We start from the raw sequence: 20,267 nt of genomic DNA on the forward strand, positions 1-20,267 counted from the left end.
CTCCCAGGCATGAAGCCCTGGGTATGATTCCCAGTACCACATAAAACCAAATGTGGTGGCACACACCAGGATCCCAGCATTCAGGAAGCAGAGGCAAGAGACTCAGAAACTCACAGTCATCCTCAGCTACATAAAGAGTTCAAATGTCAGCCTGGGCTTCATGAAACTGTCTCAGAATAAAGAAAAAGAAATTAAAGAGACTTCCTTTGACAAGTTTACAATTTAATGGAAGAATCAGAAATGGAAAAACTGGTTATGTCTCAGTAATTCAGCTGTACTTGTTAGTCTCTGCAGCAGACTGCTGGTGAACACACAGCTCATTCTTCTCTACCCTCAATAACAGAGCATGCTGTTAGCTGGGTAGAGGGCCTCTTCTCAGGCTCCCACATAGCGAGCTGGGTTGCTCATAGGGCTAAGTTCAGGCCACAGAATATAAGCTGACCTATACTACACCAATTTCCGGGAACAGAATCTTGGAAAGGGATGTCAGCTCTTCCTATCCTTCCAAGGAGCTTGAAAGCCAATGTATTAATAGGAATCTCAGATGGAGAAGAACCACAGCCACACACAGTGGAGTAACCAACTGAAGACACAGGCCAGCTGACAATCTCCAACAGAAAATCAACCCAGTAACTTCAGTGTTTCACTTAGATATTTTTAAATTACTATTAAATAGGACACAATATTTAAATTAGTCAAGAATAGCATCCAGAACACAATTTTGTGAAAACGTGCTGAACTTTTTAAGTTTAAGAGAAACCTAGGAACAGATGATCCTCCTAGAAAGGGCATTTTAAAAAATAGAACATTGGCCTGGCAGTCATGGTGCACACCTTTGATCCCAGCACTCAGGAGGCAGAGGCAGGTGAATCTCTATGAGTTGGAGGCCTGGTCTACAGTGATTTCCAGGACAGCTGGGCTACACAAAGAAACCCTGTCTCAAAAAAAAAAAAAAAAAAAAAACCATGAAGCCAGGTGTGGTGGCATACACCTTTAATCCCAGCACTCCAAAGACAGGTGGATCTTTGAGTCTGAGGCCAGCCTAGCTACAAAGCAAGTTCCAGGACAGCCAGGACTACAAAGGGAAACCCTGTCTTGGAAAACAAAAAAAAAACAAAACAGGGAGCCCAGGGTTAAAATGACAAAGTATCAAAGTAGTGTGACTGGACAGCACAAACCATTTATTACCTTCTGCCAGGATTTAGGACCAGCCTCCAGAGGAAGATGAAACCAGATGGAACCAGACACAGCAAAGCTGACAACTCCTTCCTCGAAAAGATCCCAGCTAAGTCAAGTTCCCAGAGATCACCCCGAAGGCTCATAAGCAGCAATCATGGGTGACAATGTCTCCTACCCATGGGTGACAATTTCTCCTACCCATGGGTGACAATTTCTCCTACCCATGGGTGACAATGTCTCCTACCCATGGGTGACAATGTCTCCTACCCATGGGTGACAATGTCTCCTACCCATGGGTGACAATGTCTCCTACCCATGGGTGACAATGTCTCCTACCCATGGGTGACAATGTCTCCTACCCATGGGTGACAATGTCTCCTACCCATGGGTGACAATGTCTCCTACCCATGGGTGACAATGTCTCCTACCCATGGGTGACAATGTCTCCTACCCATGGGTGACAATGTCTCCTACCCATGGGCTAGCACAGGTGCTGACTTGAACCACTGTCCTCCCTTGTCCACTTCTATATGAATCAGTTCCAAGAGGGAATTCATAGACGTACCCTTCTAGGAAAGCACAGGGACTACCGATGGGAAATTATTGGATATTATTTATTAATTCAATATAGTTGGTAAAGTGACTTCAGAAGTTTAGTAATTTTCATATATTTTAAAACTTTCCCTCAGAAGAGCAAAGTAATAACTTGCCTTTAATGGTTATGATAGTAAAACGACCTACTACAAAAAAATTAATAAATTTCTTAAAAATCCACTATCAATTTTATGCTAAAATGTAGAAACAGTCATTTTTTTTTAATGTTTCCAGCATTTAGGATATTTAGATATCTCCAAAACAAAATTTATTCACAAAAGCATTTGCTATGGAATGTTTAAATGTTTCACAAAAAAAAAAAAATCACTCTTGCTGAGGTACATTTTAAGGAAACTCAACAAACATAATAAACACACCCTTCCAGTTTTAAATTCATAGACAATATTTTTAACTTTGTAAAGTCTAATTTCCTCAGCTGGCAGAGTACACAGAAGACAGTACCTGGAAAGACGACAGCACATGGGTCAATACCAAATTCAAGCCAGTCTCTGTCAAGAGCAGAGCCAAATTCCTGCATTTCAATTTCAATTACGGTATCCAACTCAAACACCACCATGCCGATCCAAATCAAAATTGTTTCCTATGAAATTTTTTTTTTTTTACAAAACTGACGGTGTATGACAGATTAAACAAGTCTTTCAGCAATTTCTTCAGCTACCACAAAACACAGCATAAATGTATAATTATAATAAAGGGAACATTTAACAATTAACTGAGCCAACAAAAGCTGAACCTCCAGAGCTTAGCAGTTCAAACTCTTGTTCAGTAAGCAAAGGGGCAGAGGATTTTACACAACTGCATGAGATCTCAGTCCAATTAGACACTAAGTAGATACAAATCTCCTTCTATGATTGGGGTGATGTCTGTCACAGAGCAGGAGACTGATCTGACTAGCCAACACGTACATCCTAACAAAAGAACCCCAGTGTCCTCTGCATGCTAAGGACCTGTTGGTTCCATTTGCTGCCTTTTTTTTTGTTTGTTTTCCCGAGACAGTGTTTCTCTGTGTAGTTTTGGTGCCTGTCCTGGATCTCGCTCTGTAGACCAGGCTGGCCTTGAACTCACAGAAATCCACCTGGCTCTGCCTCTCGAGTGCTGGGATTAAAGGGGTGCGCCACCACCCGGCCCATTTGCTGCTTTTTAACTATTATCATATTATATATAGTTCACTTCAAAATCCCAAGCCAGGAAACTGGAGAGATTGCCCATCAGTTCAGAGCACTGGCTGTTCTTGCAGAGGACCCCGGTTTTGTTCCCAGCACCCATATGACAGGCAGCTCATAGATGTCTGTAGTCCCAGTTCCAGGGAATCTTATGTCCTCTTATGGCCTCCAAGGGCACTACACTACCTGGCACATGTATATGCATGCAGGGAAAACACTCATACCCAGAAAATTAAAAGTAAACATAAATCTTTAAAAAACAAAGCCAAGCCGGGCGGTGGTGGCACACACCTTTAATCCCAGCACTTGGGAGGCAGAGGCAGGTGGATCTCTGTGAGTTCCAGGCCAGCCTGGTCTACAGAGCGAGATCCAGGACAGGCTCCAAAACTACACAGAGAAACCCTGTCTCAAAAAAACAAAACAAAACAAAAAACCAAAACCAAGTTTCAAGCCATGAAATAATAGCTTCCTGTTTTCTTTTAAAAAAAAAAAAATCCAGCTCTGTGGTAGGTATATCCCTCTTAAAAAATGGTGACATGTGAGGAAATACCGAAATGCAGGAAGTGGAGATGGGCCATCAGAAGTCTGAAGTAAGCCTACTGAGCCTAGGTAACATAGCAAAGTGTGTGGGGGGGGGGGGGGGGGGGGGGGGGGGGGGGGTTTGGCCCCCCACCTGGAATCCATTTTGTTTTGCTTTAGTTCCGCTGAAATCCTACTTGGCTACATGCAAATGGCAAACACACTGGGATGCTGATCCTTGTTGGCTCTCAAGATAATAAACTCACTGTCTGCTTAAACATTAATGGAAGGAAGGCTGGGAAACAATGGCTCAGACCAGTGATTCTCAAAACTTACCATGAATTTAAATCACCTGAGAATTTCATTAAGTAAAATACTGATACTGATTCAGTCCACCAGGATTGGTTTCTTCCCCCCCCCCCCTCCCCCCAGACAGGGTTTCTCTGTGTAGTTTTGGTGCCTGTCTTGGATCTCAGAGATCCACCTGGCTCTGCCTCCAGAGAGCTGGGATTACAGGCATGCACCACCACGCCTGACCAGCACACCAGCACTTTAAGAACTGAGCCCCTGAGATAGGCAGTCACTTGACTTTCCTTATGAAATCAAAATTTACATGGCTATTTCAAATTTTCTGGCATTTCTCCTTTTAATTTTTTTTTTGTTTGTTTTTTGTTTTGTTTTGTTTTTCGAGACAGGGTTTCTCTGTGTAGCATTGCGCCTTTCCTGGGACTCACTTGGTAGCCCAGGCTGGCCTCGAACTCACAGAGATCAGCCTGGCTCTGCCTCCCGAGTGCTGGGATTAAAGGCGTGCGCCACCACTGCCCGGCCTCTCCTTTTAATTTTAATAACTTTAAATTGCAGTTTTTCTTATTTCATTTACCCTTATAGATAAAAGTCATTTTTAATTCCTAATACACACTAAAAGAAATATTGTGAAATTTCAGTAGAAACAGAAGAAAGAAAAGTTAATTAATGTGATCTACAACTAAATGTACATTAAAATGTGATTAAGAATAGGAAATAGGGCCAGTAAGATGGCCAAGCAGGCTTTAAAAACTTGTTTAAGTGTGAAAACTTGAGTTAGACCCCTGGGACTATGGGAAGGACAGAACTGTTTCCCAAGAGTTGTCCTCCAACCTCCACACATGTCATGTGACACATGAGCCTCCTCCAATAATAGCAATAATAATAAATTAAAAAACAAAACAAAACAAACAAATGGATTCCCCCCATTCTAAAGACATAGTTGCAAGATGAATCTGGATCACTCAAACATGGGTCTCCCTAACAACAAAGCTAGCTCTGCCTGCCTGCCTATCAATATATTTAGGTCCTGACCCCCAGGTACCACAGAAGGTGGATTTAAGAGCAGAGTAGCTGCAGATGTAATGACTTAAGATGATGGGAGCGGGGCATGTCCAATATGCATGGTATCCTTATAAAAGGGAGGAAGGAGTATGGACAGACCCCAAAACATGCAGACAGGATTGAGGCTAAGAACAGCTTCTTCCTAGTTCCTTCAGGGGAACATGGCCTTGCCAAGCTCACCAATCTTGGGCTTCTAGCCTCCACATCTTGGAGCCTGTTGTTTAAACCATTCAGTGCTTTGCTACTGAAAGCCTAGTAAACCACACTACCTCTATGATTTCTCCCAAGTAGGAATAAGATCTATAGTAGAGGGAGGTGCTGCATACTTGTAATCCCAGCAGCAGTTAATAGTCTTGCAGAGATGAAGGGTGGCAAGCATTTCATTGAAGTACTCAGTACATATAGAAAAGGATAAGGATAATAAAATTTCAAAGAGTGGACAAATTCATGTAAGCACCACCAACAAAACAATGCATGGTCAGAAGCCAGGGGGCTCCTCTCATGCTAAGCCATGTACCATACATAGCCCATAACCTACCTCTCTCCTGACCTCAGAGATTACTTGGGCCTCTTTTGAAATGTTGCATTAAAAGAATCATACATTATTATACTTTTGTATTCATTTAACTTCCTAAAGTTTTGTAGGTTTTTTGTTTGGTTTTGGGTGGTTTGTTTTGATTTTTGTTTTTGTTTTTTGAGACAGGGTTTCTCTATCCTGGGACTTACTCTGTAGACCAGGCTGGCCTAGAACTCACAGAGATTCCCCTTGAACTAAAGGCATGAGCCAGCACCACTGGCCTTGTTTTGTTATTCAAATGGACGTCATTTGGATTATTCCCAGTTTAATTCCATTTGCATCAAAAGAAATTACACATCTCTGTTGCGGGATATTTTGATCATACTCTGACGCTCAGGAAACTGCCAATAAAGTTTACCTTCAATCAGAGGGCAGAGCTAGCTAGTAGCTGACCAAAATTAGCCACAGAGATTTTGGAGGACCCAGGCCATACAGAGAGCCACAGGAAGTAACAGGGAGGTGCTCAGAAAGGTGCTCAGTCCTTTTGGATTGAGGAAGGGGAGAGAGAGGAGGTCATTGGTCACTTCTCCACCACACTTCTCTGATCAATCAGGTTTTTACCCCATCTGACTGTAGAATATTATTTTAAGATGTATTACATTTGTTTATGCTGTGGAACATTTGTTTAATGATGCAAAGATGTGTTGCGTTCTCTTATGTTGTATTTGTTTAACTACGTGAAGCTATTACTGTGCCTGTGTAAAACACCTAATGGTCTAATAAAAGATGAACAGCCAACAGCAAGTAAGGAGAAAGGAAGACGGGGCTGGCAGGAAGAGAGAATAAATAGAAGGAAAAATCTGGGAGGAAAAAGCAGCATGAAAGAACAAGGAGAGGAGGATGCTAGGAGCCAGCCACCCGACCACACAGCCAGCCAGAATAAGAGTGAAAGTAAGATATATGGGCTGGAGAGATGGCTTCGCAGTTAAGAGCACTGGCTCTTCTTCCAGGTGACCCAGGTTCAATTCCCAGAACCCACATGGCAGCTCACAGCTGTCTGTAACGTCAAGATCAGACACTCTCACACAAACATACATGCAGGCAAAACACCAATTCACATAAAACAAAAATAAATTATAAAAAAAAGAAAGAAAGATATACATAAATAAGAAAAGTGAAAAAGCCCAGAGGCAAAAGGTAGCAGGAATAATTTAAGTTTAGAAAAGCTTGCTAGAAACAAGCCAAGTAAGAACAAGTCTCCGTGTGTGATTTATTTAGGAGCTAGGTGGCAGGCCTCCCCAAAGAGCAGAAACAACCAACATCTGACTCCAAAGTTTTTAATTAATAAAAGAAAAATCAGATAAATGTTTCACATCTCAATCCTAAAATACAAGTAAACAAAATTATTACTAAGTTTTAAAAGGAATATAGACACACACACACACACACACACACACACACACACACACACACACACACAAACAAACACATATGCAAATATCTATAAAGGAAATGTGACAAGCCTGGGAATGCAAAGCCAATGCCACTGAGCTAGTAAAAGGCTAAGTACTAAGATAAGGACGGCTACAGTGTCCTACTGGACAAAAGTGACATGGGCAGTGGTATTAACAAGAGTTCACTGAGCTCCTAAAGACAGAACAAAAGTGACTCCTGAGATGAAGAACAAATGCAAAAATAGTTCTATACAGGACAATGCACAAACTTAAATCTTAACAAATTCTAAGTGACACCCAATTCACTTCTAATAACCTGAACAGAGTACTGGCCCCTTGGGGCAAGGAACGCAACAGCCTCTCCTCAAAGTGCCACTGCAGAACTCATCTGTGGCTCATTGGTTCGTTGGTTTGTTGGTTGGCTGGCTGGCTGGTTAGCTTGTTGAGACAGCGTCTCACTATGTAGTCCTAGCTGCTCTGGAATTCACAGAGATTCACCTGCCTCTGCTTCCCAAGTTCTGAGATTAAAGGCATGTGCCACCACCTCCCAGCTACAGGGCTCTTTCCTAATAACACTTTGGGAGATACCTAAATTCAAATTTTTCCACATATTACAGGCCATTTATAGATCTGTCCAAAACTACCGATCTAAGACCTCTCTTGGAATATTTTCTAAAGGTCCTAAAAGTTTGAGAGTCAACTAAGGAGCCAGGCACCATGCCTATATTTCCAGTGCTTAAAATGAAGGCAAGAGGATCAAGAATCATCCTCAACCACACAGAAACAATTCAAAGCCAGGCTGGACTACATAAGAATGTCTTCAAAAACAAGAAGGGAGAAAAGGACAAATATGCACAGTAGCACATGCCCTAGGGCCCAGATGCTCAAGAGATTGAGGCAGGATAGTCACAAGTTCAAGTCTTGTTCAGGGACTCAGTGGGATTCTGACTTGAAACTACAATTTTTTAAAAAGAGCTCAGACTGTAGCTCAGTAGCAGAGTAAAAGACCCCAAGTTCAATTCCCTCTACAAAGACAACACAGAACAGAGACAGAGACATTGAGACACCAGGAAGGAAAGGCAGAGGCAGCAGTGGGGGGGCGGAGTGTGATATGAATGTCCATCTGGGAATCTAGTCATAGAAACCTACTCTTGACTTTTTTGTTTTGAAAATGAACCTGAAGAATGGGCAATATTTAGCAAACCTCCCCTTAGAAATTATTTGGGAAAGGCAGCTAAGTCGTTTAGCTTTATTTTTTTTTTTTAAAGATTGATTTATTTATTATGTATACAGTGTTCTGCCTGCATGTACGCCTGCTGGTCAGAAGAGAGCACCAGATCTCATTACAGATGGTTGTGAGCCACCATGTGGTTTCTGGGATTTGAACTCTGGACCTCTGGGAGAACAGCCAGTGCTCTTAACTGCTGAGCCATCTCTCCAGCCCCAGTCATTTAGCTTTAAATATTAGCTTCCAGACCACTTAACAGAAGCCACTCAGCAGGTCAAAGGCCTAGGCACATACTCACTGTGCCTAGTAGAGCACAATCACAGTATCTCCAAACCATTCAGGCACTCTAGTCAGCTCTGTGCATTAACTAATTCTGCATCTGTGACTCCAAGCACCGATCAAAAATAATTAGAAGCTGGGCATGGTGGCACACTAGACCAGTCTGGTCTACAGAGCAAGTTCCAGGACAGCCAGGGCTACACTAGAGAAAAAGAACTGTGTCAGTCATAACACACCGACAACACAACGACAGAACAGCATTTCTATCCCACTAAGAATCTGGAGTGGCCTGTCAATAACTGCAGAGTATGAGATGTATGCACAGGTTACTCGCAATGCTACACATTTTTATACAAGAGACTGGAGGGGCTGGGGATACGGACCAGCAGTAGAGCACTTGCTTAGCATGTGTGAAACCTTGTGTTGAATCCTCAGCACTATGAAAAAAAGAAAAGAGAAAGTGACTTGAGCATCCATAGATGTAGGCACTTGAGGGAGGGTATAAACAACACTCCCAAAGTACTTTAAAAGAGCCAGCTGTTCTGTAAATGAGCCCTAATGATCTTCTCTCACATTAATTTGAGACTATCAAGGAGGGGAACTTCTGTCAAGCTGTAAAGGTGGCCACCATTTGCCTAACACATTTCCTCCAAGTTAGTTTCCTTAGAGAGATAGCAGCAAAGACTGTCACAGTCCATAAACAGCAGAGACAGGTACTATTCAGTATCAGAGGTTTTCTTGGCTGTAGGACTTCTCAGAGTTAACTAATTATCACTCGGGAGGGGACAGTCTGAGCAGCATTTCCCATTAGCACCTGACCCCTAACGAACTGAAATGTCCCTAGTGACACAAAAGGGAGATTCCATATTATGTGTGATGAGCGCGGCTGGCATTTGACTTGCACACCGCAGCTGGCAATGACTCCAACAGTGCATCCCCATCAACACTCAACTGCTGTTTCTAGAAAAGGAGAACAGTACAACTTCTAACTGTGAATGATAATCGACTCTAATACATTATTCCTTTCTCACGATTTACAACCATATGGGCCGCCCAGCACTGTGACCCACATCTGTAGTCCCTGCTTTCAGGAGCAGATGAGAGATCACAGCTTTAAGACCACCGGGTTGGTGACAGGGTGCTTTCCAAGTTAGTCAATGCTTACCAGACCCTGTCTCCTAAAACTGAACCAAAGCAAAAAGACACAAGAAAACACAAAAAAACACCCTAAGTTAAACAGGTCCTCAGTGAATGAGTGGTAATGGTCTGGAAGACTGGGCTGTAGTGGGTAGCTGGTACAGCTTTGACCTGGAAGTACTATCCCCATTGAGGCTTTGATAACTGTCATGCCTGCAAGGCGGGGCCAAGGCAGGAGCCTTTAAGACCCAAGATCCTGATGGGCCGGCTCTTTTGGTTCCTGGATCCAGGACTCTGGAGGTAGGCCGAGCAGAGTTTTCCAGAGAACACTGCTGGACTGCGCTACACCTTTCCCGGACCCTGTAACCTATCCCTTTACTTGTAAGTTACCCCACAAAATAAAGCTCCCTTTTAACTATGTGGAGTTGCCTTAATACTACAACCAATACTGGGCAGCTAAGACATCCTTGTGGCCCATTACGGAGTCTGAATCAAAGAGAAGCACACACAGCATTGGAACCTGCATGGGTCGAATGCTCCCCAGCACATCTACAAGTCCTTTAAATGCCTCATCACTGACAATTCCATGTCACACTATGGTGATATTTTATTTGTACTGAAATGTGATTTTATTTGTACATTAATAAATAAAGTTGCCTGGGGGTCAGAGCTATTAGCAAGCCATAGCGAAAGCTGGGCGTTGGTGATGCATGCCTTTAATCCCAGAACTTGGTAGGCAGAACTAGGTAGATCTCTGTGTGTTCAAGGATACAGCCAGCATGGAGACACACGCCTTTAATCTCAATACCAACCAAAGAAGACCTGGAGGTCTGTACAGACAGGCAGTGACAAGGCAGTCATATGGTTGGGTTTACAACCAATGAGAAGGCAGAACAGAAAGTCTTTATAAAGACAGACACACAGGAAGTAGCTCTCTTTCAGAGAGGTAGGACCACCTTGAGAGGAAGGGTAAGGTTTTTAGCTCTTAGCTCTGACCTCTTGGCTTTCTTCTTTGCAGTGGTTCTGTGTTTCTTATTGAATAAGACGGTTACTTCTACATCACACACCTCTTTTCTCAACTGTCAACCAAGGAAATTATAGTTGTAAATATGACTTTGTCTAATATTGATTATTTTCTGAAAAATCAAAACCAAATCCTATATGGCTCCCTCAAAATGTGAAACTTTATACAAATAAATTCAGAAGCTGAGTTCTCAGTGAAATGACTGTGCTTGGTTAATGACATAGTGGCATCCTTTAATCCCGTTGTTGGAAAAACTTCAACCTGAGTGAGACTCCAGTGTGTTGATTATTACTTTCTATGAAATTCTTCTCATGGCTTAGCAGTGTTAATAATTCAATAAAATGATCTATGATAGTTCTACCAGCTTCTGTAAAAATAAAAAAACAAAACAAAAAAAAACCACACACAAACCAAAAACCTCTCTCCAGTTGCTGGTCTGGTCAATTCTACTTCAACATAGAAAGAATATCTTGTTCCCCAGAATCATAAGGTACTGTCTCTGCTATGTATGTATTCTTTCTGCAAGCCTAATTTAGAGGAGGGGGGGAAAGGGGGAGAAGCGAGGAGAAGAAGAAGAAGAGGAGGAGGAGGAGGAGGAGGAGGAGGAGGAGGAGGAGGAGGAGGAGGAGGAGGAGGGAAAACCATTACGTGTATAACTGAGTGAGAGAGCAAACATCAGGAGGAAGCAAGGGCATCCAGAAACACACAAGCAGGACAGGGCCAGGGCCAGGAGAACACAAGCACAGAGCTGGCAAACACACTCAAAGGGGCTCCATGTTCACTGACTTGGTTTTGCTACCTCAACTACTGTCTACTCTTCGGGACTCCAGGTCTTCCCGAACAATAAAGGAGGTCTCTTTCTATCTCTCCCCCAGCCCTATGCAGTCGCCACTGCTCTGCTCTTACCTCCTGGTCTGTAGACGATGTCATCCTCGGTGATGTAAGATGTTATCTCCCCAGTGTCCGTCCTCTCGTAGCGGGACTTTTTTTTGGGCGGTTTCTTCTTGTTCTTCTTTGTGGACTCCTCTGTGGTGGCACTGTTGTTGTCATTGTCTTCATCCTCACTGTGATCGCTCTCAGCATAATTTTTGGCTCCACCTTCCAAAGTGCAGCTCCTTCGAGGCCTGGCATTCTCACTCTCTCTGGCTTTGTCTCTTTTCTCTCTCTCTCGGTCCCTGTCCCGGTCCCGGTCCTTCTCTTTGTCTTTGTCTTTATCTTTGTCAGCTGTCATGATTCGCCACGTGCCTTCTTCTGTCCTCTCACGGCTAGGCCTCCGTGAAAGGTAGACAGTAAGCCTGGGCTTCAGTCTTCTGAATTTCTCACTCAATTCAAGGGAAAATACAACCACTCCAACAACCCCAACGGTTCAAAAATGCTAGGAGGAAGAAAAAAAGAGAGGGTGTCAAATTGGTTTCTATTTGATGTTTAAATGTTTCCTCTTATAACATACTGCTTTTTGTAAAATCAGAGCTGGGCCAGGCAGTGGTGGTGTACACCCATAATCCCAGCACTCGGGAAGCAGGGGTAGGTGGATCTCTGAGTTCAAGGCCGCCTGGTCTACAGAGTGAGCTCCAGAACAGGTAAGGGTATACAGAGAAACCCTATCTCAAAACAAAGAAGCTGGAGAGAAGACTCAACAGTTAGAAGCACTTGCTGCTCTGCCAGAGGATCAGTGCTAGGTTCCCAGTTCTCAGCATTCACATGGCATCTTCCAACTGCCTGGACTCCAGTTCCAAAAGGATCTAATGCTGCTCCAAAGGTGTTGAATGCATGTGGTGTACATATACAGATAAAGGAAAATGCTGACAGACCTAAAATAAAAACAAAAATCTTTTATTCGTTTACTTATTTACTTTTATATGTATATGTATATATGTATGCCTGCATGAGTTTATGTGTACCACTTGCATGAAGGAACCCACAGAGATCAGAACAGGGTACTGAATCCCCTGGAACTGGAGTTAAAGGCAGTTGTGAGAAGCCATTAAATCTTAAAAAAATAACATTTAAAAAAAAAAACTCTTCATGCTTCCAATACAAAAACATCTCACAGGGCACAGTGGAAAAGTCAGACCAGTGACATGTAATTTCACACACACGTCTGAGCCTTGCCAGCTCACAGTGTGGCATTTACTGCCTAATTAAAAATAAAGACTGCTCAATGGTGAGCGTAAACTAAACTTCCTGTACACTCACTGTTTTTTACCTTTTTTAAGGAAAAAGTAAAGTATGTCCCAGTTAGCAACATATAATGGGAATAACTGTACAAAATTAACTTTAATCCCAACATTTAAAAGGAAGGAATTTGTAGTACAAATTACTTCTGTATAAAAACAATAATTTGCACAGGTATGGGAAAAGTCGCAGGAGTCTTCTAAAGACCGTCTCCACCTCCAAATTTCCAAAGCTCCTTTCAGGAATAAAACAGTATCTGATAATTTCAAAACCAAGAGCTTTTAATTAGCTTAGTTATAACTCACACATCTTCTCAGCCAACCATTCTAGCTATGTTCTGGGAGATTTAAAAAAAAGAAAAGTAGAAGAAAAAAAGAAAAAGAAAAACTGTATTATGCCTGTCATAAGGAAACTAGCAAATTCCAATCTCCAGCTTTAAGGACTATTAGGTGGTTTTCACACTTCAAACTTCCCATTAATAGCCTCCTTAATGTATTTCTCCAGAAATAACCACAAAACCCCCCCACAAAACCTTGAGATGTAGGAGTCTACAAGGAAAAGAATGAATCTTAAACTTCAACCCAACATAAATCTTAAAAAGTTTTATACCAAGGGAAAGAGGTTTTACACATCAGTTTTGGAAACCCTAATAATCATTGATCTATTTTCCACAATCATCTGTTATCTTCCCCAAAGTCTCATCTGAGAAACAATTGTTACTAAATACTGTCTAGGTGCCAGGTGTTTGGGATTAAAAATAAGAGAGGAGCACTCAGATTTCTGCCCTCCATATGCAGCTGCAACAAAAAGAGGCAAGTGATCAGACTAAGAGCCATCTGCTTCCTGTGCTACCAGGGCCAGATAGGAAACAACATATGCAAACAAACAAAAGATTGGTCCTGTTTACTTAGCCAACAACAGATAAGACAGTTTGCAATTATATGCTTCAGATGCAGAGAAAATTTTCTTCAGTCATACCAAAATCATGAAAATTACACACATCTCTCCAAAGTCCACAGACCAAATCTGATACATCAGAAAAGTCCTCTCCATCAGCATGTCAAATATACTCAGGAATTCAGGAAAATAAAAAAATATTAACCATCTCCGAGAGATAACTGAGGAAAGACCAATAGCACTGGCCATCTAAATACAGGTCAGAAGTGTAGCTGAAAGTTTTCCTGTGTCCCAGCAGGCCAGCAGATGGGACAAATCTCTCCCACCTGCATCCCCCAAGTAAACACACAGAGGCTTAGTTTAATTATAATTGCTTGGCCATTAGCTCAGGCTAACTACTGACTAGCTCTTACACGTGAACTCAGCCCATTTCTGTTAATCTATATGTTGCCACATTTTTCGAGGCTTTACCTGTATGCCATTACATGCTGTTCCCTGGACAGCAGGCTGGCGTCTCCTGACTCAGTTTTCCTCTTCCCAGAATTCTCCTTATCTGCTTATCCCACCTATACTTCCTGCCTGGCTACTGGCCAATAAGCAGGAGACTCTATTAATTATTTAGGATATAAAATAGGTCTACAAGAAATTAGACCCCAAAAGGCACAAATTAGGAGAGATCGATTACGGACTCTTCATAACTTTCAAAGATTATTCGGAGACATTTCCCATCTACAAACAATCGCTGGGGTAAAAAATGATAAACTGAGTAATTTGTTCAAAACCTCAGAAGGTGACAAGGACTTAAATAGTCCAAGAGAATTATCACCTGAAGCTGAGAAAGAATTGGCTTTGAAGAGAATCTGTCGCCAGTGGTTTTGTTTGCTGTGCTGGGAGTGTTGCTGCAGGGAGCTGAGCAGAGAGCATGGCATGGCTTGTGGTCTTCCTTACACAGAAGGCTCAAAGTATGCACCACACACCTAGATTACTTCTTTCCATACAGTAAATGTTTTTAGATAGAATTTCAATTTTAAACTTATTTCAAGAAAATGAAAAAGTATTCTAGTGCTCATAAAAGTTTGCATAGATGAATCATTTGTTATGCCCAAGTGCCTGTACGCTGTGGTATTAGTACCTGAAAATACATAAAGAAACCTGTGGCTCACTTTCTCCACCAAGCAAACCAGAGTAGAAGACACACAGGATCTTCATGGCAATGTGAGGTTCACAAGGCATACCCCTCATCGAATTTTTTTCAACTGCTGGGTAAACTGGACCAGAGCAAGTTGTTCTACCCATTGCACACTTGATAAAGCAGAGATCATTTCTGCAAGGCCACACTGCCACCGAGTGCAAAGGCAAAAGCAGTGGCAGCTGCAGCAGGGCAGCCTTGTCTGCACTGCCAGTTCCTCAGTGTCCACAGGAGCCAACTCTTCCAAATTCACATAGCTTTAGGACATACACTCCCATACTGCCTCTCCCTCCAAAATAAATGAATGAATGTTTAAAGCAGTGTTTTTCTCCAGCAGGAATGCCACAAATATTCAATGTATGTGCTACTCAACTGCTCAAGTGAAGCAGGTAACAGTATAACCTGCATTAAAAACAAAATCTAATCTAGAACACGTCTTGGAATCACAGGTGTTAGTTATCTACTCCTAGTGTGTCCCCTATGTTCCTACGACTCCAGAGGCTGGGAAACAGCAAACACAAGCATCTCTCCCAGGTAGAAGTTATGTTCCAGAAGTGGAAAGACCACAGATATGTACACATTCAACAACCTCAAGTGGGGAATGGATGAGGATCAGGAAAGCAGCAACTGAAGCAGTCTATACAGGATGACCTCCTGAAACAGATTCAATGATACAGTGAGAGAAGAAGCCACTAGGGCACAGAAGGTGGGCTATGAGGAAGGGCAAGTGGGTATAATCAAGCTGATGAAGGCACATCCAATACCCAAGAGGTGGAGCAGGCTGAAGGAACAAGGAAAGAAGCGGGGTTGAAAACAAGTTCAGAGAGTTTGGGGCAGGGGCAGGGAGGGTTGGTCCTGACAGACATCAGAGAACTTGGAGGCCTTGTAAGAAGGCTGGTTGTCACTCAAATGCATAAACTGACTCTAGCTGACATTTCAGTAGGGATGTGGGTAGCAAAGAAACAATGATCACACTGACCAAGACTGAAGAGATACATTAGTGTTTAGGAGTGCTGGCTGGCCAGGTGGTGATGGTGCACACCATTAATCCCAGCACTAGGGAGGCAGAGGCAGGTGGATCTCTGTGAATTTGAAGCCAGCCTGGTCTACAGAGCGAGGTCCAGGACAGCAGACACTATATAGAGAAACCCTGTCTCAAAACGAAATAAAACAAGAGTGCTGACTGTTCTTCCAAAGGACCTGAGTTAAGTTCGTAACATCCACATCAGATGTCTCACAACTGCCTGGAACTCCAGGCTATAAGGAATCTAACGCCCTCTTCTAAGGGGGAAGGCACACAAATAAATGAATTGTTTTGAAAGATCATGTCAGGTGTGATGGTGTACCTTTGATCCAAGCACATGGGAGGCAGAGGCAGGCAGATCTCTGTGAGTTTGAGATTAGTTTGTCTACACAGTGAGTTCCAGGCCTGCCAGAGTTACAACAGTGAGACCCTATCTCAAAACAATAAACGAACAAAACCACCAACAAACCCTCCCCACAAAAAAAATACCCTGAAGAAGTTACAAGGGCTGACTGCACAAAGCAAAGACTGGTGAGAGAGGAGACTTTCTGGCTGCGGCTGCCACAGCCATGGTAACTAGCTAGGATGGCCAAGATGGTACAAATAGAAAATGGAAAGTGTCTGACTTCGACGGGCTTTTCAAATCTGTTTCTATGATTTTGTTTGCTTATGTACTACTAGGCCCAGCTTTCTAGGTGTTTTTAAAATAAAAGTAAATAGGATGTGATGATACACTAGTGGTGACAATGAAGTCACCAACAATGCTAAGGAATCCGGCCTGAATAACTGGTAGATGAAGCTACCACTGTCTGAGATCTGCAAGCGCAGTGGTAGAGCGCATGGTGCTGTGACTCATCCTCAGCACTGTGAGGGAGCAGGACACACACAGAAGGATTCTAGACAGACAAGAAGTCTAAGCAGAAGACAGAAACGTAGGTTTGGTGGCTGGAGAGATAGCTCAGGTTATGAACACTGGAGTTCAATTCCCAGCACCCACATGGTAACTGACAATCATCTGTAACTCCAGTTCCAGGGGATCCAACGCCCTCTTCTGGCCTCCACAGGTGATAAACAAATAGTACACAAACATACATACAGATAAAACAGCCATACACATAAAATAAAAATTAATCTTTTTTTTTTTCTGAGCTCGAACTAGGCAAGTGCAAGGCCCTGGGTTCGGTCCTCAACTGGGGGGAGGGGGGGGAGATTTATGTGCTCAGTGAGAGAGATCCCACCCACAAGGAATTAAGGTTAAAGGTGATAAAAGAAGACCATGCAATGTCCTCCCTCCAGCCTATGAGTTCTGACACAAGACAGACAGACACACACACACCCTACCTTTCTGGTACGATGAGGGCTATGCATTCTGATAAAAATTATTTCACAGAGGAAGAGGCTTGGTTTCTTTCCAGAACTGACAGCTACAGTATTTTAAACAGGAAAATATAAAATATCAACTCCAGTGTAATGTTTGCTTTTGCAGAAAGAGTGGAGTATAGGATAGGATTGACCAGGGAAATACAATAATGAGAGAAAAAAAATCAGCCTCAATAAAATATGAAAAACTTAAGAGCACAAAAAGAATTAAAATTAATTGTATAATGAAGTAAAAACCAAAAATATTTTGTCTCAAATCATGCAAAACTCACTTATCCAAGAAAGCCTGATGCTTCCAAGTTTCCAGTCCCTGAGTTTAAGCATCTCAGTTGCTCAAAAGTCAGTCTCACCAGGACACCAAATGCACTCAGAGAGATCTAATTAATTCCTTCTCAGTCAACCACAGCAAAAAATCTGTATTTTTTCATATATTCAACTACACAAAAGGCATTCCCAGCTCTGAGGTTTATCGGACACATCTGCGTATCTCTGTAACTTACTGCCCCACCACCAATCTCACTAGTCTCTCTGGAATTACAAAAACAGGGATTTGGGGGTGGGGTGGCCTCTCTGATGCAGCTAGTCAGTAGTTTTCACACTATACCATAGAATAGTGTAACTGAAATACAATTCATGTAATTATACAATTGACCGTGTATTTTATAATTTTTAATTATGTACACCTATCTTTTATGGGTATGTGTATATGTGTGCAGATGCCAAGCTCAGGTCCCCAGAGCAGTAAATGCTCTTAAATGCAAAGACCAGCAAGTCCTAACTACTCCTCCATTTCTCCAGGCTCATCTCTCTCCCGCTCCCACCTCTGTGGTAGGATCTAGCTGCCTCAAAACAATCCCCAGCTCCTAGAAGCCACTTGACTATGAATATTCTTCCCCTGCCCATAGCCTAACTTCTATTCACCCTGTCTTGAGCACCAGTGCCCTCCAAATCCAAGATTCCTCCAAGGCTATTTCCAAGTTCAGCCACTCCTACTGAACCACCCTGCCCATGACATGGCTTTCCACAGATCTCACTGTTGTTATTGATAATTGACTTGTATCACTTCCCCCCACTAACTGCGAAGTAGATGAAGATGAGGACCATGTCTACCATGACTCTACCAAGATGTATGCTGTAAGACAAATCCCACTAAAGGATTGCTCGCCCTCTCAAATCCACAGGAGCCTTATCCTCCTTGTTTCCATCTACTAAGCCTTTTTAATACCAGCTGAAGGGATGCCTTCTGGGAAGTCTCTTTTCCCTTAGATTCCTGGACTGGTTCTGTCCTGGACAGAACTGCTCCTCTGGCTCCTGTTCTGACAAGGTACTGTCCAGAGCCATCTTCTATGCATCAGCAGTCAGTTTCATATATGCCCATCAACTGCCCCCCCCCAGACACCATACACACTCAGGGGACCCATAAAGTCTTTCCGCCTGTGTACCCAGCTGCTCCTTCCACTACTCACCGAGCATCAAGACCATCTCCTCTCAATGCCTCTCCCAAACACATCCAAACAAAGCCAACATGCTGGCCCAAAACAAGCTCCTCTCCTGGACAGTCTATCTCTGACCGCTGCCCATGCCAACCATAATGCAAGCTGATGTCTTGAATGTCTCTTTTCTTACATCTTCAATCCTAACATCAACAAACCCTGTCAGTGTAACTTACAAATTTATCTCATCTATTTCTGAAGACCTCCAATACCAAAACCTTCACTTCAGTAACTAGCATGGCTTTCCTGGTGGGTTTCTTCAAATCCAGCCTTTCAGACCCCACTATAATCCCCCCACCCCCCAAGACAGGGTTTCTCTGTATAGTTTTGGTGCTTGTCCTGGATCACACTCTGTAGACCAGGCTGGCCTCTGAACTTGCAGAGATCCGCTTGGCTCTGCCTCCTGAGTGCTGGGATTAAAGGAGTGTGCCACCACTGCCCTGCCACTATAATTCTTTTCTACAATGTAGCCAGGGTCTCCTTTTCAAAGAGCTAATAACATCGTGTTAATCCTACCTTCAATAGTTCAGTGACTCTCTAGTTTAAAAAACACACCATAGCTGTAGCACATTCTACAAGACTTCTGTCTTTTCCTGGCTTCATCTTACACCTCTCCTGCATGCTGACATCCATATTTGGGACTCGGAATACACAGCCCTACCTCCGTATGCCTTTGAATATACCCCAATTCGCTTCCTCTGCACAGCTCTTCCTTCTGTTGCCCTGCCCCTCTCCTGCCCTTCAGCTTAAAAAATTTCTTCAAGATATGATAGCCTGTCCAAAATTGAGGTTTAATTTCTTCACAACACTTTACTCAAATGGAATTTTACACTTGTTAACTTTTGTCTTCACCTCCAAGCTGGACGTCCCTTGAGGTGCTGGTCCTCAAGTCCTGATTCACTCCTGGCACATAAAGATGAAGGATAAATAATTATTTCTTCTTCTCACCCTCTTACATAAGTGAGATCTATAAAGAGGCCATTATGAGATTGACTTGGAAATAACTGAAGCAGTACTTGAGCAGACTGATAAGCCAGAAATACCATGGTAAGAAGCAATAAGAACAGCATTGTAAACAGGAGGAATTTAATAATTTAAAGGGTATCCAATTAAATAGTTTCCCTTTACGGCAACCATGGCAGGAGCAGCAGAGGAGCTGTGTTTAAACAGAGAGGGTGGAATACACACTGGAAGCATCTAACTAATACAAGGTGTGGGAGTGGAGGTGGTTAGGGACTGGAGAGATAGTTCAGCAGTTTAAAGTGTACAATGTTCTTATAGCGAACCTAACCTGAGTTTGGTTCACAGCACCCACTTCAGGCTGCTCACGCCACCTGTAACAGCTCCAGGGTACCCGATTGCCTCTGTGGGTACCTGTCCTCATATTCACATACATACACAGACACAAACACGCATCTATACATAATTAAGGATAGTAAAAGTAAATGTTAGAAACTGTTTTGGCATTCTCCTTTAAGAACAAAATGGGTCAGGTGTGCACACGCCTTTAATCCAGCACTTGAAAGGCAGCAGGCAGGCAGATCTCTGAATTTGAGGCCAGCCCAGTCTATACTGCAAGTTCCAGGACAACCAGGACTACATAAAGAGACCCTGTCTCAAAAAAAA

The 20,267-nt window shown here is 42.8% G+C and overlaps 1 protein-coding gene across 6 annotated transcripts in view; it reads right to left on the bottom strand.

The window, feature by feature from the left end:
* Rere (arginine-glutamic acid dipeptide repeats) overlaps nt 1–20,267 on the bottom strand; it is a 363,675-nt gene that overhangs the window by 218,045 nt on the left and 125,363 nt on the right. For all 6 annotated transcript variants that reach the window (XM_052717717.1, XM_052717716.1, XM_052717712.1 and 3 more), the window contains exon 2: nt 11,390–11,858. In XM_052717717.1, the coding sequence (XP_052573677.1) occupies nt 11,390–11,714 (325 nt within the window). In that variant the 5' untranslated portion in view covers nt 11,715–11,858. The remainder of the gene's footprint in view (nt 1–11,389; nt 11,859–20,267) is intronic.

Source organism: Peromyscus californicus, unplaced genomic scaffold, assembly GCF_007827085.1.
Source record: "Peromyscus californicus insignis strain IS unplaced genomic scaffold, ASM782708v3 Scaffold_5__1_contigs__length_169319896, whole genome shotgun sequence".
NCBI lineage: Eukaryota > Metazoa > Chordata > Mammalia > Rodentia > Cricetidae > Peromyscus > Peromyscus californicus.